The sequence below is a fragment of the Ovis aries genome, chromosome 3, assembly GCF_016772045.2.
Source record: "Ovis aries strain OAR_USU_Benz2616 breed Rambouillet chromosome 3, ARS-UI_Ramb_v3.0, whole genome shotgun sequence".
Lineage (NCBI taxonomy): Eukaryota > Metazoa > Chordata > Mammalia > Artiodactyla > Bovidae > Ovis > Ovis aries.
This window is the reverse complement of record NC_056056.1, coordinates 18,788,349-18,811,820: the sequence shown is the minus strand read 5'-3', so window position 1 is coordinate 18,811,820 and position 23,472 is coordinate 18,788,349. Positions and strand designations below refer to the sequence as shown.

At 45.5% G+C, this 23,472-nt stretch overlaps 2 protein-coding genes across 8 annotated transcripts in view; one reads left to right on the top strand and one right to left on the bottom strand.

The window, feature by feature from the left end:
• The window catches only part of CPSF3 (cleavage and polyadenylation specific factor 3), a 30,909-nt gene extending 23,150 nt beyond the window's left edge, over positions 1-7,759 (bottom strand). Inside the window, exons 1-3 of one of the 2 annotated variants that reach the window (XM_004005675.4) lie at positions 7,562-7,759; positions 2,191-2,254; positions 693-790 (exon numbers count right to left, since the gene is read on the bottom strand). In XM_004005675.4, coding sequence (XP_004005724.1) covers positions 693-790; positions 2,191-2,254; positions 7,562-7,611 — 212 coding nt within the window. In that variant the 5' untranslated portion in view covers positions 7,612-7,759. Of the gene's footprint in view, positions 1-692; positions 791-2,190; positions 2,255-6,531; positions 6,772-7,561 lie in introns of those variants that run through there. The other variant, XM_042245767.2, reaches the window with a different exon arrangement.
• Positions 7,760-7,880: 121 nt separating this feature from the next.
• On the top strand, positions 7,881-23,083 carry ITGB1BP1 (integrin subunit beta 1 binding protein 1). Of its 6 annotated transcripts, XM_060411845.1 has the most exons (9): positions 8,134-9,461; positions 10,724-11,357; positions 13,984-14,094; positions 15,009-15,112; positions 17,992-18,070; positions 19,375-19,508; positions 21,347-21,439; positions 22,221-22,370; positions 22,843-23,083. In XM_060411845.1, exons 4-9 carry the CDS (start codon positions 15,041-15,043, stop codon positions 22,912-22,914), a joined length of 600 nt encoding a protein of 199 aa, XP_060267828.1. In that variant the 5' UTR covers positions 8,134-9,461; positions 10,724-11,357; positions 13,984-14,094; positions 15,009-15,040; the 3' UTR covers positions 22,915-23,083. The 6 variants fall into 6 exon arrangements, with proteins under 6 accessions (XP_012019686.1, XP_004005723.1, XP_042101704.1 ...); XM_012164296.5 differs by lacking the exons at positions 8,134-9,461; positions 10,724-11,357 and adding an exon at positions 7,881-7,965; XM_004005674.6 differs by lacking the exons at positions 8,134-9,461; positions 10,724-11,357 and adding an exon at positions 7,881-8,001.
• The last annotated feature ends 389 nt before the right edge of the window (positions 23,084-23,472 follow it).

Sequence of the window (23,472 nt, the reverse complement as noted above, 5' to 3'; positions counted from 1 at the left end):
TTAAAAGTATTTTTCTCAAATATAGCCAAGCCCATTCTCAGGAGTCAAAATTATAACAAGCGGTTTAGTGGTATAAAGTTGAAGCCCATCACGGTTTACATATGAAGTTCCCACAGAACTGTTTGACAACACAGTTGTTGTTCGGTCACTCAGTCGTGTCCAGCTCTTTGTGACCCCACAGACTGAAGCACGGCAGGCTTCCGTCTCCTTCACTATCTTCCTGAGTTCGCTCAAACTCATGTCTGTTGAGTCGATGATGCCATCCAACCATCTCATCCTCTGTCGTCCCCTTCTCCTCCTGCCCTCAATCTTTCCCAGCATCAAGTCCAATGAGTCAGTTCTTTGCCTCAGGTGGCCAAAGTATTGGCGCTTCAGCATTAGTCCTTCCAATGAATATTCAGGCAACACAGCAGCCTCAGGAATATTCTGTGACACTGCTTTCTTAGTCTCAAGTTTTACAATGATCAAGGCATATGTTATCTCTTCCCTCCTCCTCATTTACTCTAGATAAGTGAAAGGAAGTTTTCTGTCATAAACTTCTCTCACCTGTGATGACAATATGGCATGCTGTCTTAGTTGTTTGCAATATCATATCTGGTAAAGCATGATCTTTAAGTAAAAGTCCTTGAAAAACAATGCCCGCAATAAAAAGTGAAACAAAAACAACAACAGAAAAAAAAAAAAAACCTTACTGACTAATTAGTAGGAGATCAATCTCAGCTGGGTCAATCAAATCAATATAAGGAAGAGCGTCCATTCCTTCCAGGCCAGGGTGGATCCCACAGTCCAGCTGAAAGACATGGGAAAAGAGATCACAGTCTTCTCTACATTTTATTCAAATTCACTCAACAAATAGACATCATAACTGATCCATCATACCATACACAATCAGGAAAGATTCTATATGTTTGAAATGCAATTCTTATTAAATGGGCAAATTCGCCGTTAACAATTCTAACTTCCCAAATTTAAATACAGCTCATATTTAGAGTCACAGGACACAAAATATAAGAAATATTCTTTCCAGTTACTTTTCATAGGCACTCTAATAATGAACGAACTCTTTTGCAAGAACTTTAACATCAGAAATGGCTAGCATTTTTAAAGTTTATAGATTCACTACTACCAGATGTGACTATCATGAGAAAGCAACGATTAGAAAAACAGAAAACTTCTCTGATCAGGACAATTTAAGTATTAGAAGACAAATTCTTCGGAACCAGTCATTCTTGAATTATATCCTCATTTGGGAAGATGTTTCTATCAAATTAATATAGTAAATTATTAAAAAGATTGTGTCTGCCATGTCCCTGTTCTTCTAAGTAGGAGAAGGGGAAGAGTGAGACCAAAAGACCCTGATGAGCCTCTATATTGCCTTTGTAATGAGGACCCCAGAGACCACCTCTTCCAGTCCCTCCAGCTCTCAGCTAAGGAAACGGGCTGAGAAGGGGCCTGACTTGCCCAAGGCCAGGCACCCTGGTGCTGACTTAGGCACCTCAGCTACCAGACTAGGGCCTGGCCTATTGTCCCACTGCACAAGAGGAGGCTGGAGTTCTGCATGTGTTCAGGAGGCCAGTTCCCTGGGGTCTCCCACTGGGGGTGGGGCAGACAGGCTGGCAGACCTTCAGGAATAGAAGAGGGATTTGGAAGACTTTTAGATTAGGAGATCCAGTTGACAGTTTTACAATCTTTAGTTCCTCAGTCTAATATTATGTCAATGCCAAGTGGAAGTATACTAGTTTCCCACATTAACATTTTATAGACACATATACTAACCATGACATTATTCTGAGGCCGAAACAGTTAACTGCTGAATAGAAAAAACTACTGAACTCGAACAGTCCTAACACTCAGTGCAGACATATTGTTAATCTGACTATACTGTGCTTAGTTGCTCAATCCTGTCCAACTTTTTTCAATCCTATGGACTGTAGCTCACCAGGCTCTGTCCATGGGGATCCTCCAGGCAAGAATACTGGAGTGGGTAGCCACTTCCTTCTTCAGGGCATCTTCCCAACCTTGGGATTGAACCCAGGTCTCCCCCATCGCAGGTGGATATTTTACCAGCTGAGTTACCAGGGAAGCCCAACGATACTCTAGGGGTTTGCCATGCCCTCCTCCAGGGGATCATCCCATCCCAGGGATTGAACCCAGGTCACCCGCACTGCAGGTGGATTCTGAGCCACTTACCATTATTTTCCTCCCCTTGAACTCCAGAATAATACATGATCTTCCTACTTCCTGCCCAGCTCCACTGTAAACATTGAAAGGAAAAAATAAAAATGATTAAAAAGCCATCAAAATGAAGCCAAATAAATTCAAACTTCTTTTACAACTTAAACTATGTTCCATCTGATGACAACACTAACTTGAGACAGATGAATTCCACAAAATTACAAAGACAGGGAAGAACAGCATCAACGTGGGGAAAAAATGAAAAGTGACCTCTGAGAGGTCAGACTGAGAGGATCAAAGGTTAAATTCAACCTTCTGAATGTTAGGGTTAAAATGATGATGTATTTAACAAACACATGAAAAGATGCTCAACATCACTCATTATTAGAGAAATGCAAATCAAAACCACAATGAGGTACCACTTCACACCAGTCAGAATGGCTGCGATCCAAAAATCTACAAGCAATAAATGCTGGAGAGGGTGTGGAGAAAAGGGAACCCTCCTACACTGTTGGTGGGAATGCAAACTAGTACAGCCACTATGGAGAACAGTGTGGAGATTCCTTAAAAAATTGCAAATAGAACTACCTTATGACCCAGCAATCCCACTGCTGGGCATACACACCGAGGAAACCAGAATTGAAAGAGACACATGTACCCCAATGTTCATCGCAGCACTGTTTATATTAGCCAGGACATGGAAACAACCTAGATGTCCATCAGCAGATGAATGGATAAGAAAGCTGTGGTACATATACACAATGGAGTATTACTCAGCTGTAAAAACGAATTCATTTGAATCAGTTCTGATGAGATGGATGAAACTGGAGCCGATTATACAGAGTGAAGTAAGCCAGAAAGAAAAACACCAATACAGTATACTAACACATATATATGGAATTTAGGAAGATGGCAATGACGACCCTGTATGCAAGACAGGGAAAGAGACACAGATGTGTATAACGGACCTTTGGACTCAGAGGGAGAGGGAGAGGGTGGGATGATTTGGGAGAATGACATTCTAACATGTATACTATCATGTAAGAATTGAATCGCCAGTCTATGTCTGATGCAGGATGCAGCATGCTTGGGGCTGGTGCATGGGGATGACCCAGAGAGATGTTATGGGGAGGGAGGTGGGAGGGGGGTTCATGTTTGGGAACGCATGTAAGAATTAAAGATATTAAAATTTAAAAAATAAAAAACTAAAAAAAATAAAAAATAAAAAAAATAAAATAAAATGTAAACTAGCAGTGACTCAGATGATTTAATAAGACTTTTAGAATTAGCACTTAAGTAAAAACCCATAAGCAGTTAAAAATTCTTTCAAGGTGATAATACACATTTACCAAATAGCTTAAATTTAAATACTTATTCATACATGTGAATTTCATTCCTTTTTCCTTCTACTTTCTGTTATTTCACTATTTGTTAAAACAAGTTTCCTTTCTTCAGAATAAACAGCCTTTCTTTCCAATTATCACAAAGCTTAAGCCTCACCAGTCTAACTCTTTGCCTTCTTTGATACCTTATCCCAACCATTCTTGCTTGTGATTCAACCACTTATTTAACATCAAGCAGTTTTGGGGTTTTTTTTGGCTGCACTGTGGGGCACGTGGGATATTAGTTCCCTGACCAGGGATTGAACCTAGGACTACAGGTTCTGTAGGTCTAGGTTCCTGTAGTCTACAGGACTACAGGTTTGAAAGCGCTAAGTCTTAGCCACTGGACTGCCAGGGAACTCCCTTAAGCAGTTTCTATTTGCCAAGCAGTGTAGATAAGCACCTAGTATATGGAAAGGCCGAATACCAGGACCCTGGCTTCAAGAATGGATAGGCTACAGGACTGACATGAGATGGACGCATCTTCAGACCCGGATCCTCAGAGCAAGATGCAAAGAAAATCAGACGACCACCGTGAGCTCCTGGCCTGCCACTTTAACTGGCCCTCTGCTCTCCCACTTTAGCGTCCCTCCAGTTTTTGGTGCAGTTTTTCCTACAGCTGTTGGTGTAGTAACTATTTCAAACTTTCTCCCCTTTCCTAAATTTTCCCATGCTCTATCCTACTCTTGAGTCATAGGCTTTCTCTGTATCAAAAAATTACATAGTTTGTCAGTTCCCTCAACTTGCCAACCCACTCACATTTCTCTTCTTCCACTTCTCCTGGAACAGAGAACAGACCTCGCTCTGTAAGGCTAACCTTTTCACCATCGTTCTACACTCTTCCTACTCCCTCCCTCCCTCTGAGGTACTGACCCCTGCTACATCATTGGCTTTCCCCTTACTATCCTCTTTGACATCTGCATTTAAACATGCCAGTCATCCTTGTCCCCAAGTGAAAATTCCTTAATTCTAATCTCTAGTCTCCCTGTCCGCTTACTAAAGGTTGCATACTTTGAATTCTGGCTTTTTACCAACCATCCCTCTGAAACTCTCCCTGCAAAACAGCTCTTTGTTCCTAAGTGCAAAGAGCCCTTCTCAGTTCCTACCTCACTCTTCTCCAGGCAGCACATCATCTGTCTTATTCCATCCCTCTCTGAGCCTGGTTTCTGTGACTTCATGCTCTCATCCTGTCCTGCTGGTTTCCCCCTTAGTTTCCTTCATGCAGCTGCCTCTACCCATCTTTCAAAAGCTGTTATTTCAAGGGTTCTCTCCTTGGCTTCTTTCTCAGTCTTTCTGATCTTCATCCTCACATTTTTAACACATTGAAGACTTATAATTCTCTATTTGTACTCCAGATTTAGATGTTTGTTTTCCTGAATCCCAGACCTCTAACAGTCACCTGGTTTTGGCCTCTCTTGGGACATCTCACAGGCGCCTAATATTCAAATATGCCAAACAAGTTTGCACCTCAAGTTCCTAGCCCGTGCTCTTCTTTCTGGAACACTCTGCCCTGATATTGACATAATTGGCTCCTGTGTATCATTTAGGTCTCCGTTCAAATGTCACCTCATTTGCCCTTCAGACCACTCTATCGTAACACTTATTACTACATGATGTCATTATATCTACTTATGGCTTATTTCTATTAAAATGAAAGCTCCATAATAGCATAGATGTCTGTTTCATTCACTGCTATATAGTAAGATGCCTGACATGCAATATATCTCAAGAAAAACCTACTGAATGAGTAAAAGCTCCCAAATTAGAAAACTAGGGAACATTACATTAAGTTAAAAAAGCCAGTTTCAACAGATTACATGTTGCAACCCATTTATAAGAAATGTCCAAAACAGGGTAATCTGCAGAGACAGAAAGGAGATCAATGGTGGCCGAGGGCTGGGCAAGTTGGAGGGCAATGATACAGGGTTTCTTTCTGGAATGATGAAAATGTCCTGGATTAAACAGTGGTGATAGTTATAAAACTCTGTACAGATTAAAAACTGTTTAACTGTACACTTTAAATGAGTGTGCTGATGTGATTTCAATCTCAATAAGGCTGTTATAAAACAATTTAAAACTCCCAAATTTACTCCAGACCTGCCCCATGTCGGGTACTCCTGGAGTGAGTAACAAACACCACCACTTACCAGTTATCCTACCTGGGAACTGGAGTCATCCTAACTGTCCTCTCTGACCGGGCTTCCCTTCCACATCTGCCCTTCTAACGTATCTGATCACTGACAGAGCTCTAAAGCTTTCACTTCTTTCCTCTCTCAGGGCTCTCTTTCCAACCCACTGCTGCTCATTTCAAGATCTCACTGCTTTATCACTTGGTTTGTTTCAATCTCATTCTACTAGATTCTCTCCACTTGATTCACCTTTTTTTTTTTTTTTTGGCCACACCACGCAGCATGAGGGATCTTAGTTCCCCCAGCAGGGATCAAACCTGCATTCCCTGCAGTGGCAACTCAGAGTCTTAACCCCTGGACCACCAGGGAAGTCCCTTAATACACATTTAATTCATCTGTGCCACTGCTGCCAGAGGCATCTTTGATCTTCCTAAAGCATAATTTCCACCACATCCCATCCTTGCTTAAGACCCTTCCTTGGCTCCCTATAACTGGCGATAGACTCCAAATCCTTAGTATGTATGTATACAAGGTCTTTCATAAGCTGGACTCGGAGAGCCTCTACCATCTCATCTGTTATCTTTTAGCTGCACCCACGGGGAGACTGGCCATAAGGAGACCTCTGATTTTCACATGTGCCACTTCTTCAGCCTGGAACATCCCTGCCCTCATGCTTTGGCTGTCTTTAATTTCCAGTCAGTCTCTAGGACTCAGCTCAGTGTCCTAGTTTCCAGGACGCAGGATGGCATTGTCTTCTCACTGGAAATCCACTCTGCATACTCTCGGGGCCTTAGTGCAATGCCTATGTGTCCTCTAACAGTAGTCACAATTCACTGAGCACCCACCAGGAGCTCTGCTCTGCACAGTTAAGTGCTGCTCGACTATTTCCACAGGAGGAAGTAGGTTCAGAGAAGCTGTTGTCCTAGTAATCGCTGGAGTATGGACTGGATTTCAGGTCTGACTCCAAAGCAACTCTCTCTCCAGCACTTTTCATTTGGAACAGCAATTCCCATCAAAAGGGTGAATTCAGTTAACTCAGCCCTGTCTTATATCCGAGTGCCCAGTGCGCTGCTTGACACTTGCTCAGAGTTTGCTGAACACAAGGAGAGACGACAGGTGTGAAGTGAGCGGCAGGCAAACTTGTGTTCCATCCCCAGGAGGTGCTCAAGGAGTTACTGAATGAACAAGAGAAGGAGATACTTTCTACCTTTGGAAAAATGCACGTGTGCACTTGGTGCTAACTCATGTCTAACAATACATGTTTGTGAATTCAAACTGCGCAGTTAGGCAAGTTCTCATTTCTCTAAGCAGCATTCCAGGTCCATAACGTGCTTCTCTAACAGAGGCCATTTTCAATGAAAGACAAGCCCTCTCACGGTCAATCAGAGACTGAGATACTGTCCTAACATTTCTGCCTTTTCACCTTTCCCACTTTCTACCTTCCCTATTCCCGGAAAGTTTGAGCTCTGAATGTAACTCATAAGTTCCCTAATGTATTTCCCCTCTCGCATTTCGGCAAATATGAGTCCTGGAAGTTAATAAGGCACAAGTTTAATTCTTCCTCGCGCTGTCACAGCCTTATCCAGGTTATCATCTCACCCTGCCATCCTCAGCATCCCTGGTCCCACCATAGGCCCTCGCCCCCCAAACCCGACATCCTCTCCTCCCTTGAGACTAAAGAAAAAGCAAAATCCTATTCAACCTAGCAGGCCCCTTCCGATTCACAGTTCATTAAACCGCTGCAGCCGCAGAGGCCTGGAGCCAGGAGCTGGCTGCCGAGGCAAGCGGGCCTGGGGCGGGGGGCGACTGAGGCCAACCATCGGGTTCCCCTCCTCGCCTCACAGTCACGGCTTCAGTCCCTCTCAGGTCCCTTACAGGGGTCGGATCAGCAGCTGGTCACTCTCCTCTGCAGGAATCGCGGACATCTCAGAAGTCCAAACGGGAATGAGGAACAACAGGCCGCAGGAGTCTTTCTAAACTAGACGAAAAGACACAGAGACCCTAAGACGGAAGAACCACCGCCGCTACACCCCACGAGAGCACAACTTCCGTCATCTCGGCGCCCGCGACACTAGGCTCCTCCCTCCGACTTCCGGTCACAGAACCCAACTCGCAAGGCTCCTCCCCGCCCAGGCTTCCCGGGACCTGGGGCGGGATCCGGACTGCGCCTGCGCGAGACTTCGGGGGCGGGATCAGGTGGGCGGGGCTCGGGGCCCGGAAGAGCTGGCGCTGGAATTAGAACCGGAGGGGCTGCCGCGGCTCCTCAGGCTGCCCCTTCGGTGGGTGTCTGACGCCTGAGCGCAGACCGCGCAGAGGTGAGGGCCCGGCGGTCGTCGCGCTTGGGCCGGGCGTGGTCAGGAACGCGGGCCCCGAGGGTGGCGCCGGCGGCGAGGCCAGCGACGCGGGGCGGATGGGTGGTGCCGCCGTCTCCGCAGGGACCCGCCTTCAGCGGGCCCCGGGTCCCCAGGGCAGCGCCAGGCGGGCGGCGGGAGCCACGCAGAGGGCCTGGGCCTGCGGGTGGAGGCAGGGTCCTGGGCCGATCCCTGTCTAGAGTAGGACTGCAGCCCCGGTGACGACGGGTGTGGTGTCTGGCCGGGTCCTGTCGGAAGGCGATGGAGTGCGAACACCCGCTGGGCTGTTCCCAGCGCCCGGCCCTGACCTGAACTCAGGGCAACGAAGAGCGGCCTCCCTTTTTTGTGCGGGATCCTGTCGGTTCCTTCGCACGCTGGGGTTTTCCCCGCAGCGCGGGGCTGGGGCTGTGTCTGTCTGTTGTGCAGCACTCCAGCACGTGGCAGGCGGTCACGACGACGACGAATACCTGGGGAGCTGGGTGGAGTCTGCGAGGAGCTTTGGCGGCAGCTCTACCAAGGCTCCAGATTTGGCCTCAATCGAATGAGAATTGGACCACAAAGAAAGCTGAGCGCTGAAGAATTGATGCTTTTGAACTGTGGAGAAGACTCTCGAGAGTCCCTTGGACTACAAGGAGATCCAACCAGTCAATCCTAAAGGAAATCAGTCCTGAATATTCATTGGAAGGACTGATGCTGAAGCTGAAACTCCAATACTTTGGCCACCTGATGCGAAGAACTGACTCTTTGGAAAAGACCCTGATGCTGGGAAAGATTGAAGGCTAGAGGAGAAGGGGACGACTGAGGATGAGATGGTTGGATGGCATCACTGACTGTATGAACAGGAGTTTGAGTAAGCTCCAGGGAGTTGGTGATGGACAGGGAGACCTAGTGTGCTGCAGTCCATGGGGTCATAAAGAGTCAGACACGACTAAGTGATTGAACCAAACTGATTATTAGCCTTGTGGCCTTGGGCAGCTGCTTAATAAACTTAGAGCTTTGGCTGCCTCATTTGAAAGGGGCTGTAATAGTGCAACCTTGCTGTTAAGTAGAGAGAGTTAGAAGTACTGTATATATACAGCATAAGGACATGTATGTATGTATATATATATATATGGCATTTTTTGTCACTTGGTAGTGTCTGACTCTTGTGACTCCATGGACTATGGGCTTCCCAGGTGGTGCTAGTGATAAAGAACCTGCCTGCCAATGCATGAGATGTAAGAGACAGCGGTTCGATCCCTGGGTCGGGAGAATCCCCTGAAGAAGGAAATGGCAACCCACTCAAGTATTCTTGCCCGGAGAATCCCATGGACGGAGGCACCAGGCAGGCTACAGTCCTTGGGATCACAAAGAGTCGGACACGACTGAGCTACTGAGCATGGACTGTTAGCCCTCCAGGCTCCTCTGTCCATGAGATTTCCCAGGTAAGAATACTGGAGTGGGTTGCCATTGCTTTCTCCAGGGGATCTTCCCCACCTGGGGATCGACCCCTGGCCTCCTACATTGGCAGGAGAATTCTTTACTGCTGAGCCACCAGGGAAACACACACACATACAAATACATGTAGATACCTCTATGTATTATGTATATGGCAGTGAGCACTGGGCAGCAAATGGTAGGTATTCAGTATGTGGAAGTTGTCATCTGGGTATTATCTCACAAGAAAGTTCTCTAATTGGCTAGCATGACCTCTGTCAGGCTGTGGCAGGCATTGGGTATACAGAGATGACCTAGTCCTGGTCTTTGATGCACTCACAGTTCTGAGATAGTTACAAGTAGTCGGTAGCCGACTCATGCTAAGATCAAGATGTGGAGGACCATCCCTTAGCCCAGCTTGGAGGCTTTCTAGAAGAAGTCTGAATTGAGTCTTGACAGGTGACCGAAGTTAGCAGATCAGGTAGAAGGTAGAAGGGTATTGTAGGCAGAGGGAACAGCAGGAGCAAAGTGTGGAAACAGGGAACATAATGCATGCTGAGAACCTCAAGCAGCCATGCATTCTTTACAGATCAGGTGAGTGTGAAGCTGATTGCGGAAGACGAGGCTGGAGAGGTCGATGTGAGCCAGGTCATGTAGGACCAGCTGTGCTTGTCCTGGCAAAGAGCCTTGACTTCAGGCTTTAACTTTTGAGGAGCCAGTGAAAGATTCTAAGTTGGTTACATGGCATCTGACTTGAGTTTTAAATAAATCATTTTAGCTAGAGCTTGGTGATAGATTTGAAATGGCAAGAAGTCCAGCTAGGACTGATACCAACCAGTGGTCTTAGCCTTCCCTAACCAATAGAAATTGGTAAGAGTCCAGTCAAGAAATTCAGGCAAAGCTTGGCCAGAGGGTAGGGGTGTGTCTAGGGGGTCAGGCAGGAGGGTGGCTTTAGGTGGTTTGCCCACCCCTTTGGTGGTGGTCAAATTGCCAACATCTGTTGGATCATCGAAAAAGCAAGAGAGTTTCAGAAAAACATCTGCTTTATTGACTACTCCAAAGCCTTTGACTGTGGATCACAGCAAACTGTGGAAAATTCTTAAAGAGATGGGAATACCAGACTACCTTATCTGCTTCCTGATAAATGTGTATACAGGTCAAGAAGCAACAGTTAGAACCAGACATGGAACAGCAGACCAGTTCCAAATCGGGAACTCAAATCAAGGTACTCCTTGCTTATTGTCACCTTGCTTATTTAACTTCTGTGCAGAGTACATCATGTGAAATGTCAGGCTGGATGAAGCATAGCTGAAATGCCAGCTGGATCAAGCTGGAAGCAAGATTGCCAGGAGAAATATCAGTAACTTCAGATATGCAGATGACACCATCCTTATGGCAGAAAGTGAAGAGGAACTTAAAAGTCTCTTGATGAAAATGAAAGAGGAGAGTGAAAAAGCTGGCTTAAAATTCAACATTCAAAAAGCAAAGATCATGGCATCCAGCCCCATCACTTCATGGCCAGTAGATGGGGAAACAATGGAAACAGTGACAGACTTTCTTTCTGCTTGGGCTCCAAAATCACTGCAGACAGTGACTGCAGCCGTGAAATTAAAAGACGCTTGCTCCTTGGAAGGACTGATTTTGAAGTTGAAACTCCAATACTTTGGCCACCTGATGCGAAGAACTGACTTATTTGAAAAGACCCTGATGCTGGGAAAGATTTCAGGCAGGAGGAGAAAGGGATGCAGAGAATGAGATTGTTGGATGGCATCACCAACTCGATGGACATGAGTTTGAGCAAGCTCCAGGAGTTGGAGATGGACAGGAAAGCCTGGCGTGCTGCGATTCATGGGGCCGCAAAGAGTTGCACACGTCTGATCAACTGAACTGAACTGAACTTGGTGGTGAGTGCAGGAGGCATGTGCAGTACCCTGTTTTTGCTCTTCAGAAGTGGTAGTTGGGTTTTTGGTCTTTTTGTGTCTTGTCCAGAATTTGCCCCAACTGCACGTGTATTGTTGTTATTGAGTTGCTGAGTTGTGTTCTACTCTTTGTGACCCCATGGACTGCAGCACGCTAGGTTTCCTGGCCTCAATTATCTCTCAGAGTTTGCTCAAATTCATGTCCGTTGAGTCAGTGATGCTATCTTGCTGTCTTCATCCTCTGTTGCCCCCTTCTCCTTTGCCTTCAATCTTTCCTAGTATCAGTCTTTTCCAATGAGTCAGCTCTTTGCCTCAGATTACCAAAGTACTGGCACTTCAATATGAGTCTTTCCAGTGAATATTCAGGTTTGATTCCCTTTAGAATTGACTGGTTTGGTTTCTTCGCTGTCCAGGAGATTCTCAAGAGTCTTCTCCAGCACCACAATTCAAAAGCATCAATTCTTCGGCCCTCGGCATTCTTGATGATCCAACTGTCACATCTGTACATGGCTACTGGAAAAATCATAGCTTTGACTATATGGACCTTTTTCTGCAAAGCCATGTCTCTGCTCTTTAATATGCTGTCTAGGTTTGTCATAGCTTTTCCTCCAAGATATATGTACATGCATGCACACGGTTATTTTTAGTTCCATATAGTTTCTTCATATTTTGTTGCTCAAGGAGGCATTTGTCCAGATGCAGGCATTGTAGCAAAAGGTCCCAGGACCCAACGTGTCTCAGGACAGGGTCCCTCTCCCTTGAAATGTCTTTCCTGGAGGCTGATGAATTCCTTAAATTGCATTCCAGACTTTGTGCATTTTTTATGGGTTAAGGATCTATCACTTTCATCAGATAATGAAAAAGTATTTCTATGTAACCATAGTCTAGAACAATGCAGGCCCTGTTTGATTCATGAAGGGTATAATCTACAGATGGTAGAATCACTGTGTCTTGGGTTTAACTGGATGTGGGGCAGGAGGACAGTGAGCGGTTGGTGGTTTCCCACTTTATACTGGAAATAATGTAATTTACTGAAAGGGAGAGGAGAGGAGCAGGTGTGGAGGGGAAGATGGCTTCTGCTTTAGGCATTTCTGCCTTTGATGAGTCTGTGCAACATCCAAGTGGTATCTTTGGCCTCATTTTTATGCATGAATAATTCAGAGACGAGAATGATTTGCTTAATTAAGAACATGCATCAAAATAGTGGCAGATATCAAAGGCTTTCATAAGTGCTTTTCCCCTATAGCTCCTAGACTAATGATGAAAAAAGAAAGTCTTAAGGAGTTGCCAACGCCTTATAATGTAGTGACTTTCAAATCATTCTAGTATTCTAGGGGTTTGAATAGATGCTTTGGGAATCCATAACAATACTATCAAATTTTTAAAAATCATTAAAAAAATATATATATATATATGGACTTGTAATGTGCTTAAATGTGCTATACAACAACATTTTAAGTGTAACACTGAAAGCAATCAGATTATGGTACTTTATGCTGCTAGGGTTACCCAGTTTGGGGCAGACCTTGGAATAAGGCTCTCTTGCCTTTTCTAATGGAAAGGTATCCTGCAGTGGTGAAGCTCTCGTTGGCAACAAAGTTATCCAACAAGTCACCCACCAAAGCTTTCTCAGCAGTCTCCCTCTTTTTACTCTTACGCTCTGTAGCTAGTTCCCTACCCAGCAGCCAGTCATCTTTCTAAAACAGAAATTTGATCGCGCCACCTGACTGCTCTTTGAAACCTTCCAGAGCCTTCCTGTGAAACCCAGAATAAAACCCCCGCTTCTGCTGTGGCCTGCGAGGCGCTCTGTGGCTCTGCCTCGCCTGTCCCTGTCCCTCCGCCTCCTGTTCCTAGTCATCCTGGCGTCTCACTGGCCCTCACCTCAGCTGGCATCCCTCAGGACCTCTGCACTTGACGTATGCTCCTCTCACGGTGCTGCGTCTTCACGTCATGTCTGCTCCTGCTTCTCTCAGGTCTTAGCTGTCACCTCCTCAGAACGTCTTTTTTTTCTGTCTCCAAGAGTCACCCCTTCCTTTGATCACGATCTCCTTAACTTGCTTTAGTTCCCCTTGGAGCAATTATTATTTCCAAATAATGTGTTTGATACTTGGGTTTCATGTTGGGCTGGCTACTCCCTGTAAAGATGAGCCCCCTGGACTTCCCGGGTGGTCCAGGGGTTAGGGCTCCGTGCTTCCAGTGCAGGGGGCATGGGTTTGACTCCTGGTGGGGGAACTAAGGTCCCACACCAAAAAAAATTAATTAAAAATCAATAAAAAATAAGCTCCCTGAGGTCAGAGACTTTATCTGTCTTATTCATTGGGGTAGTCCCAGCACCTGGTGGGGGCTCACTGGCCACTGAGGAAAGAATGAATGAATGAATGAATGAGTTGGGTGTTCTTGCTACTCCACAAATGAAGCAAAAATATAGAAATAAATTGGATGATGGGGCTGATCAAAATGCTTGGGCTCACGAGTCAAGTCTAAGGTCAGGTGCTTGTGAATGGACTTGGGGCGGGGGGTGTTGAGGAGGGGAGCATCTCCAGACTCACTGGGAGAAACTGTTCATTGGAGAGGGACCTTCACTGATGTACTCATTCTTTTCCTTCATCAGGTATCCTGTTTTTCTGTCAAGAACTGACCATGTCAGAGTGAAAGGAAGCTATCTTTGCAGACCGCTGTCTGTGGAACCTTTGAAGACGGTAGAATAGCATTCGATTCTGCAGTAAGCAGACCCCCTTTTTCCCTCTGTAGAATCAGTCTTTAGTAAACATTCGTTAGTTTCTCGAATTCATACATTCTCCGGAAAGATGGGCCACAGTTCCCTCATCTGTGAAATGTGGATTCTAACCTCCCTTCTGTAAACCCCTTTGAGGGTTGGGGGCAGAGCCCAGCGGGCTACAGGATGCAGACAAACCCTCAGAGAACACTTGGAGCCGACTCCGGGTGTCTCCAGATGCTGTGAGGATTAAGTGAGACAGTGTGAAAGCACTTGACCTATGAAACGTTTCTCTGGCCAGTTCATCATTGTTCAAGTATAATATGCTTGCTCCTATGAAATGGGCAAGGAGAAACAGTTCATTCAAGATCTACATAAGGCTGACTCTGGAATATTGAAGGTCACCTCCTTCCTAGCCTTACTGGAATGAGGCAAGAGGTAGCACCTGATGTTATTGTCATGTCTGCCTTTCCCTAAACATAGTAAAGAAAAATGCACCAAACCCCAGAGGCGTCAGTGCTTTCAGTTCTTGGCCCTGCTGTTGACAGAACAGCAAGCGGAGACGGTAACTGATCTCAGAATCTTGGCTGATAAACTAATATGTCACATGTTTTACTAACGTCTGGGCTTGATTAAAGAGAAGGCAGGCACTTGACTATTTTGAGACTAGATAACAGGTGTCTGGTACCTCTGATTGGTGCTTTTCATACTTCTAGAGGCAACTTTGTGATTCAAGAAAAGTATAAGAATGAAATAGTATCCAAATTTTGTGGGTTGGCGGGGAATATTTATGTTTTAAGGAAAAGGAGTATACCAGGGAACTGGGAGGAATTGATTATTATTTATTTTATTCCTGTTATGTTGTAAAGGGATTTAAAGTTGTTTCTCTCCATACATCTAAACAATGCTTGCTCTTCCAGAGGAGCGCCTGCAGATCAAGCTATGGTGGAAGATGTTTCGGAAAGGCAAAAAGCGCCACAGCAGTAGCAGTTCCCAGAGCAGTGAAATCAGTACCAAGAGCAAGGTAGGTGGTGGAGCGGAGACCGCGGTCATAACAGTGAGAACTATTACTTCTGAGCGACGCTGCATGAAAGGTACTAAGCATGGCAGACCTGCTGATATTCTTCAAACTGGAGGTGTTTATATTCTTTTTTTTGCACAAGATACATCCTGCATTTGATTTAATTTTATTTTGCTTTGGTAGATTTTTCTGAAGTCCTTAAATCCACTAATGTAGATTAATCAGGACCTGTGAGAGGTCTCATTGAAATACTGATCAAGGAAATTGACAGGCAGTCAAGGAAATTGACAGGCGGTCAAGGAACCCGATGTCTTGAATTCTAGGGCTTGAGGTGTGTGTATGTCATTATAATTCTGTGTCCACCATGGGGAGTGAGTTGGAGAGTGAGGCAAATGTGCTGATTTGAGTGTTCAGGGCCCTCAGAGTCCTGAGTCCTGGCCCACTGGGCCCACTGGACTAGGTCTAGAAAACTGAAACTGAAGTCGCTCAGTCGTATCTGACTCTTTGCAACCCCATGGACTGTAGTTGCCAGGCTCCTCCGTCCAGGGAATTCTCCAGGCAAGAATACTGGAGTGGGTTGCCATTTCCCTCTCCAGGGGATCTTCCCAACACAGGGATCGAACCCAGGTCTCCTGCATTGCAGGCAGATACTTTTACCATCTGACCCACCAGGGAAGCCCCCAGGACTAGAAAGTCTTTTTAAAATCATTCTTCACCCTTGTGAACTCCCGATTGTGAAAGGTGTCTGTGCCCAGAACCTGGACTGGGTGAGGCAGGTGGCAGGAGAGGAGCTCAAGGCCCAGAACCTCCAGGGGGTGCCTCTTGCCAGCCTGTGGGCAGCGCCCTGGGTGAGGATAGCCACACTCAAGGAAGAACATGACACCACTGCCCTGCAGGAATTTCCGTCAGGCGGGAGGGCTGAGCTCTCAGCATGTAGCCGAAACCACGGAAACCTGACATTTTGGGAGACCTGTGCAGTCTGGGAATGGGATGACTATGTTTTCCTTTAAGGCGTCTAAACTCCTGAAGAGAATCGCCTCGCTGTTATCTCAGCGTGAGGCCCATAGGCTTGAACTGGGCCCAGTTTCCTGTTTTCTAGTTCAGAAAATGGAGAAGGGGAGATGCATGAACCTGCTGCTGGCCGAGTCAGACCAGAGCTCGTGTGCTGATTCAAGGACCTGCCACCCTGGCAGGGTGGGGGGTGCTGGGGGGATGCAGGAAGACCTGTGCTGCTGAGTGAGGTCTTTCCCCCAAGTGATGGGGAGTCTCATGTGGCTTGTCTGCACGCCTGCGACTGTTAGACGTGTGCTCTAGGATGAAGTAAGCTTCTGCTCTTGTCATTCAGAACCAGGGGAAATAGGCCAGTTTCTCCCTTCCCTTCCTCCTTGCTCAGGGGGTCGCTAGGTTCTGGCCTTCTCCTGCGTGTGGGGGTAACTGGAAACACAAAAGCTCGCTCTGTTACTCCCTTCCCAGAAGGCAGCCTGGCTCTGTAACAGCATCTTAATTCCAGGTCCCCTTCCTTCACTCTTTGCATATTCAGGTTTTTTCCAGGTTGTCAGAACTACACAAACATGATGATGACCCTCTCTGTGCATACAGCTCTGCTCTTGTTTGAAAGTGAAAGTCACTCAGTCGTGTCCAACTCTGCGACCCCATGGACTCTACAGTCCGTGGAATTCTCCAGGCCAGAATACTGGAGGTGGTAGCCTTTCCCTTCTCCAGAGGATCTTCCCAGCCCAGGGATCGAACCCAGGTCTCCTGTATTGCAGGCGGATTCTTTACTATCTGAGCCACAGGGGAAGCCCAACGTGATGCATATAGCTCTGCTCTTGTTTGAGATTCCCAGAAATGCAATTATTAAGAAAGGGAAGTAGTAAAACTGAAGACTTGATACATTTTTACATTCGTTTTGATTCACTTATTAAACATATGAAAATTTGACTGTACTTTTAAAATGTAATTTTGATTTGAAGTGTAAAAAAGTGATTTTTTTTTTTCTTTTTGGCCAAGCCATGCAGCTTGCAGGATCTTAGTTCCCTAACCAGGGATCAACTCTTGGCCCCAGCAGTAAACGTGCTGAGTCCTAACCTTTGGACCACCAGGGAATTCCCAAAAAGTGATTTTTTTTTAATCAAAGGTTTTTACTTATTTCTAAAAAATTAAGCACACTGAAAGTATGATTCTGTAGAACAAACTACACTGACACGTATGATTCTCTGAATTTTGCTGAACAGTTTTGTTGGTTTTTCTTTGTAATTCACATCACAGTTATTCTCTGGTCTGCCGCTCCACCTGTGTTTACCTGCTAGGGCCAGGTAGTAGTTGGAGGCATTGCAATACTGGGGTGAGGGTCAGGAGACATGGGGTTGAGATCTGGGGTGACTAGACGTAACCTTGGGTAAATCACTTCACTGCTGTGCGTCTTCCTACTCATTTACTAAATAGGAGAACACTCCTCCCTGCATTCTGCACAGAGTTCTTCTTGGGTTCTGTGGAAATAATGTGAAAGTGAAGTGTAGATGATCACATGTGATGTGAAATCTCAAGTCTCAATATGATGTAAATATCAGCTATCTTATAAGGCTATAGAGGTAATGGCTTTAATTTAAACTGAAAGTGTTGATCCCAGACTTATTATTGTGTTAAGGGAAGAGCAGTTGGGATTATGGGTTTTTGTGTTTTTTTTGAAGTTTGCTATGGAATTTGTCTTCAAAAGAATCTGTCCCAGTCGATCTGCATGAATAACTGACCTGATTTTATATGTGTTAGCTCAGTGATAGTAAATAAGTCATTTGAATGTTTGGTAAAAAACTTGAAAGAAGATAGTGCTTCTAATTATGTTTAAAATGTTTGTGTTTGTTCGTTTGGTTGTTATTTCTCAGTCTGTAGACTCCAGCCTTGGGGGCCTCTCACGGTCCAGCACGGTGGCAAGCCTCGACACCGATTCCACCAAGAGCTCAGGTATGGACGGAGGTGGGGTCATTTATCATCTCAGCTTTTAACTGAAGTTCGCATGGTTTTAGCAGAGTGGACAAGGAGTTCTTGAGTATTTGGGGTTTTCTTTCTCTGCTCTGTCATTTTTGATAAGAGTTCAGAAATGGCCCAGGATCTGGTGGAAGGTGGGTTGGGGTGAGGAATGGGAGGTGAAAGCCGCGGGAGCAAACTACTCATAATGGTTGTGGAGCGAAATTATGTGTGGCTACTTGGTAATGACAGTTTAGAAGTATTAGATTAGCTTTGTTAAGAAGTGGGCTGGCGGAGGGTGAATTATTTTGGAGTTACATTGTTTGCGGGGGATAGGACAATGTCCTGCTGATTAAAAAGACTAAGGAGCCTTGTACCCAGAAATGTACCAGCTCGTTAACATCAGGAGCACACGGTTATAAGCAGGGGTCTGTCACTGGCCCTTGGAAACACTTAAGCAGCCTCCTGAAAGAAACAGCTCTCTAGAAATCAAAAGGTGGCTTCTGACCCACCTGTTAGCTTGTGTCTAATTGGAAACCTACTACATTCAATTTGTTATACAAAATCCTGCTTTTGGGATCACAGACGGCTCAGTCCATGCGAGGTGGTGAGAGCAGGAGAGGTGTAAAAGGGGATGTGGCAGCAGAAGGTCTGTTGTCTTCCTGCTGCTTTGAAATATTAAACACGTGGGCATCTTTGTATTACATAAACAGATCTAAGAATGACCGCATAGTATTCCCTTACTATGTCAGATGTTGTAAATCCTTTGTGGTACCTTGTACTGGCTGGACTTCATGACACGTGGAGTTCTTCACCTGTTACCGTCTGGTCCTGTCTGGCATTACTTCATCTACACTGGGGGAAAGCAAGCCTGGTCTTTTCTGGCTGAGTGGGAGAAGTAGATCAGGTTTCCTGAATCTGGAAAGAAAGTTAAAGTTCCCATGGGAAAGTGGGAGAAGAAACCAAAAAAATAATGTCATATGCATTATAAAGGTGCTCAATCATTGTCAAGTTGACATTTTAGGTTTCTTCTTTTTGATGAAGCCGTGAAGGCTATTAATGCTTAATTTATTCCTACTGAGATTTTATACATTTAGTACATTGTGAGTCACTGAGGGAAAGGTTAGTGAAAATTCAAGTTCTTTCGCATTGCATCAAAAAGTTTGCATTTAAAAATTTTTAATTTTTATTAAAGGTTTAGTTCTAATGATACAGTTGATTTCCTGTGTGAGGAGGGGTTAAAGATACCCTGTAATGCAGCTGTTTCTTTTGAAGTCTTACGATTTTTCCTTCACCTTTAGGACAAAGCAACAATTCAGATACCTGTGCAGAATTTCGAATAAAGTATGTTGGTGCCATTGAGAAACTGAAACTCTCAGAGGGGAAATGTCTCGAAGGGCCACTGGACCTGATAAATTATATAGATGTTGCTCAGGTAAACAAACAAACAAACAAACTTTTCTCAGATCCTGGGGTGAATTCGTGGCTTTGGAGACAGACGCCACTCTTCCAGTCTCTTCACTGCTTCTCCTGAAGCCACGCTTTTATCACGGTTAAGGTGTCACAGTGCTGTGGTCAGAGGAGGGACCTGGGGACCAAGTCGAGGAGGAACACAGGACTTAGTTCCTCCCTTCAGACAGTGGTTTTTTACTCTTTCTGGGGCTGACTGAGGATGTCTCTTGTTTAAACGGGGAGTTGAGCGCAGAGTGAGTGCAACCACAGGCTTAGCTTTAGGACACTCTGGCAAGTCTTGACTGTGTCTCCATGGAACCGTTTCCAGTTATTTGAATGAGCAATCTCATTCATGGTGTTGAACTCCCATCTCTCTATTCATACCCTGTCTCCAACAAAGATTGAGGTGAGGTGGGTTTCGATCCTGGCCGAGGAAATAATAAATTCATCATGAAGGAAAATTTAGAGTGAAATGAAGACAGAGGTGTCAGGTTTGTGCGTAAAGTATTGTGAGGTCGGTACTCTCAGCAGTGAAGGGAGTGGATGAGCTAGAAGCATGATGCTGGCCACAGTCAGTTGCTCCCTGAGTCTCTAGAAGATGGAACTGCCCATCTTTGTGTTCATGAACAAAGGGATATTACGGCAATGGGAAGGTTTCCTTACCAGATTTGTAGAGTGTCAGTCACTCTCAAGATCATGTGGTTTCTTAACACATGGAGGTGAGCTCGGCTCATATGCCGTTTCATGGCCTCCTGAAGGAAGTCTCCCATCTGAGGGGAAATCAGCCAGTCTAATCCGCCGTTGACCAGGCAACTAACACGATTATCCCAGCATTTTACTTTGGAATCTATATAGTCATTCCAACATTGTGCAAGCAACAACTAATAGTCTCCTGAAAGTTTGCTAATAATGCTCCCCCCTTGCCCACCCCCTGACAGAGTACACTAGGATTATTTTCACACTGACAGGGGCTGCTCAATCTCTCACAGCACTGTAAAACTGGGCTTGTCAGAACTTCACAACTGACAGTAGCATTGCTGTGGATTCTTGGAGTTGCTTTACCCTGAGTGAGAGGTGATAGGCATGGGGGTATGCTTGCGTGTGAGGACCCAAGAACTAAGGTCGGTGGACACCACTCATGACTGTAATTTCTTCAGTGCAGGCAAACGGTTCCACAAAAACGTTGACTGTGTGGAACATCTACTGATGGTTGACAGTATCGTATTTATTTTAGAGAAGACACGTGAGGCACACTAAGCAGATAAAATGGAATCTGCTAGGAAAACCATCAGGCATTATCTGCTGTCTTTCTTGCTTCTGAAGAACTCAAAATACTGATGGATGTTTTCAAGAGCTGAAAAATCATTTGTCAAGCTGTATTTATTCGCCCAAAGTCCTGGGACACTGGGATGAACCAGACATATCAACACCTGGGTAGGATATAAACTGTTTGAGAACGGTTCCTACAATGTGCTTCCTATTATTTAACGTGCTGATGTTACTGTAAACTTTGAAAAAGGAGCCTTACATTTTTCTAGTGTAAATATATAAGCCCCACTGGTATCTGTGAGGAGTATCAATTTACAAACAAGAACCATGGAGCGCATGGATCTGAGTTCTGGTCAAATTTGTGGACTTCTTACTAAAAAAAAAAGGTGAGAGGGTATTTCTTCTGCCTCTTTGGAGAGAAGAGGGCTGGGCTGTTCTGTGCCCCACATTCTTTAAAGGGTTGGGTTTGCGATGGCCAGATGCTAAAATTGACTAATCAGAATCAAGAAGGAAACATCATTTTTTAAAATGTAATTTGTTTTTACTTTAAAGCAAGATGGAAAGTTGCCCTTCGTTCCTCTGGAGGAAGAATTTATTATGGGAGTTTCCAAGTACGGTATAAAAGTGTCCACATCAGATCAGTATGTAAGTAATTTAATTAAAGGGGAAAGTGGGTTTTACGTGTTGGGGAGTTCAGACCAGGAATGGCCTTCTTGTAGTTAGATCTGCTCCTGTTTGCAGAGTGGTTGGTTTGTCGTCATTCCTGGCAGCTGGCCTTAAAAGTGACCAGTTTCCTAGGGTAGATAATTAGAGGCTTTTGCTTCTGCGTTGGGCCCAAGCCAGGGCTTCCCAGGTGGTGCTAGTGGCAAAGAGATGTAAGACACAAATACAGGAGATGTAAGACACAAAGCTTCGATCCCTGGGTCGGGAAGATCCCTTGGAGGAGGGCCTGGCAACCCGCTCCAGTATTCTTGCCGGGAGAATTCCATGGACAGAGGAGCCTGGCTGTAGTCCGTAGGGTCTCAGAGTCAGACACGACTGAAGCAGTTTAGCACAGCACAGGGCCCAAGCCCACTCCCACTCCCCGCCCCACCCCACAACCACGGCTGGTCCATCATGCATTTTCAGCTTAGGATCCCACGCCAATTCAGAGCAGCTGTCAGTTGGGTGTAGAAAACAGGGCCGTGAATTTAGATTGTCTCAGTCTTCTTAGAACTTAGTAAGAAGGCATGATTCTAAAGGCAAACTGGCCCCTAACCAAGCTCACCGGAATGTCCCTTTTGGTGAAAAACCTGTAAAAGCCTATGTTCAGCTAGATAGATCCACGGATGGATACGTTCTGTTTAAAGCCTCACGGTAAATTCTGCACTGGAAAATGTGGGCATGTGAAGAACTAGCACGGTCCTTCTTGCCCTGACCTCTGCAGGACGTTCTGCATCGGCATGCTTTGTATTTAATCATCCGGATGGTGTGTTATGATGACGGTCTCGGGGCAGGGAAGAGCTTACTGGCTCTGAAGACCACAGATGCGAGCAACCAAGAATACAGCCTGTGGGTTTACCAGTGCAACAGCCTGGTAAGGTTTTCAGTCTCCTTGGTTACTCATTCGTCAAACCAAATTATTTTTGAAGGCAGAAGAGATGCTGTCTGCCACGTTGTCTGATACCTGGCATAACGGGAATGCGTGTATCAGACAGCAGGTCAGACAGCGGACCAGCCTGCTGCAGGCTGTGAGCTGTTAGCCCAGAAGCAGCACTTGTGCCACATGAGTCAGTGCAAAGCAGGTGAGCGGAAGGGGTGTGTCCTCCACCGGCAGCCCCGCTTTCCTGCACCTCGTGGTCCTGACTCGTGAGGGTCCCTCCCAATGGCCGCAGGTCCTGTGTTACCGCATGCAGTTACTAAAGGGGCCCAGGAAGTGGTGACCCAGGCAGGCCGTGTCCTGGACATCCCCACGCTGGCGGTGTGTAGATTTAGGACAGGTGTTAGGAGGGTCTGATCTAGTTGGGGAACAGACTAATTCTTTTACTGTATCTTTTCACTTAATATAGGAACAAGCACAAGCAATCTGCAAAGTTTTATCCACTGCTTTCGACTCTGTATTGACTTCTGAGAAACCTTGAATTCTGCAGTCAAGGGGAAAGTAAGCTTCATGTTCAGCTGTTTTCTCAATAGTTTGTTTCCAGTCTGCAGTGTTGAACTGTTAACGGAAATATGAGCGATCTTTTGCTCTCGATTTTCTGAAGGAAATGCAAGTGTATAAAATACCAGTCGTTTGTTTTTCTAGTAAAATGTGTCTTATTTAACAGGGAATTAACTCACTGAAGTTACCTACCTACTGGGACTAAAAGAGCAACATCATTTGTTGCTTTTAGACACAAATCAGCCTAATGACTTTTATGTGTTACAGAAGCACCCTAGGTGAGTAATGAACATGGAGAACTTTCTGAGGAAGACCCAGGCCACCTGTCCCAGCACTGGCTGGTGATGCAGTCTCACCAGCTCGGAGCTCTCAGTAGGCAGAGGTCTGGTCCAGGGACCCACGAATCAGGCTGGTTTGAAACAGTGATGTTGTCAACTCAGGTCACAAAAAGGGAAACTTTAAAAGGTGTATTGTCAGGATAACCTGTTAGCAAACCACAATATAAACCACAGTAATTATCTTTGAAAACCCTCAAAGA

Excerpts from the sequence above, each read along its gene's own strand:
- ITGB1BP1 (XM_060411844.1), top strand. The coding sequence starts at position 15,041 with ATGTTTCGGAAAGGCAAAAAGCGCCACAGCAGTAGCAGTTCCCAGAGC. Across the intron at positions 15,113-17,991 it reads AAATCAGTACCAAGAGCAAG|TCTGTAGACTCCAGCCTTGG; the intron begins GTAGGTGGTGGA and ends GTTATTTCTCAG. Across the intron at positions 19,509-21,346 it reads ATTATATAGATGTTGCTCAG|CAAGATGGAAAGTTGCCCTT; the intron begins GTAAACAAACAA and ends TTTACTTTAAAG.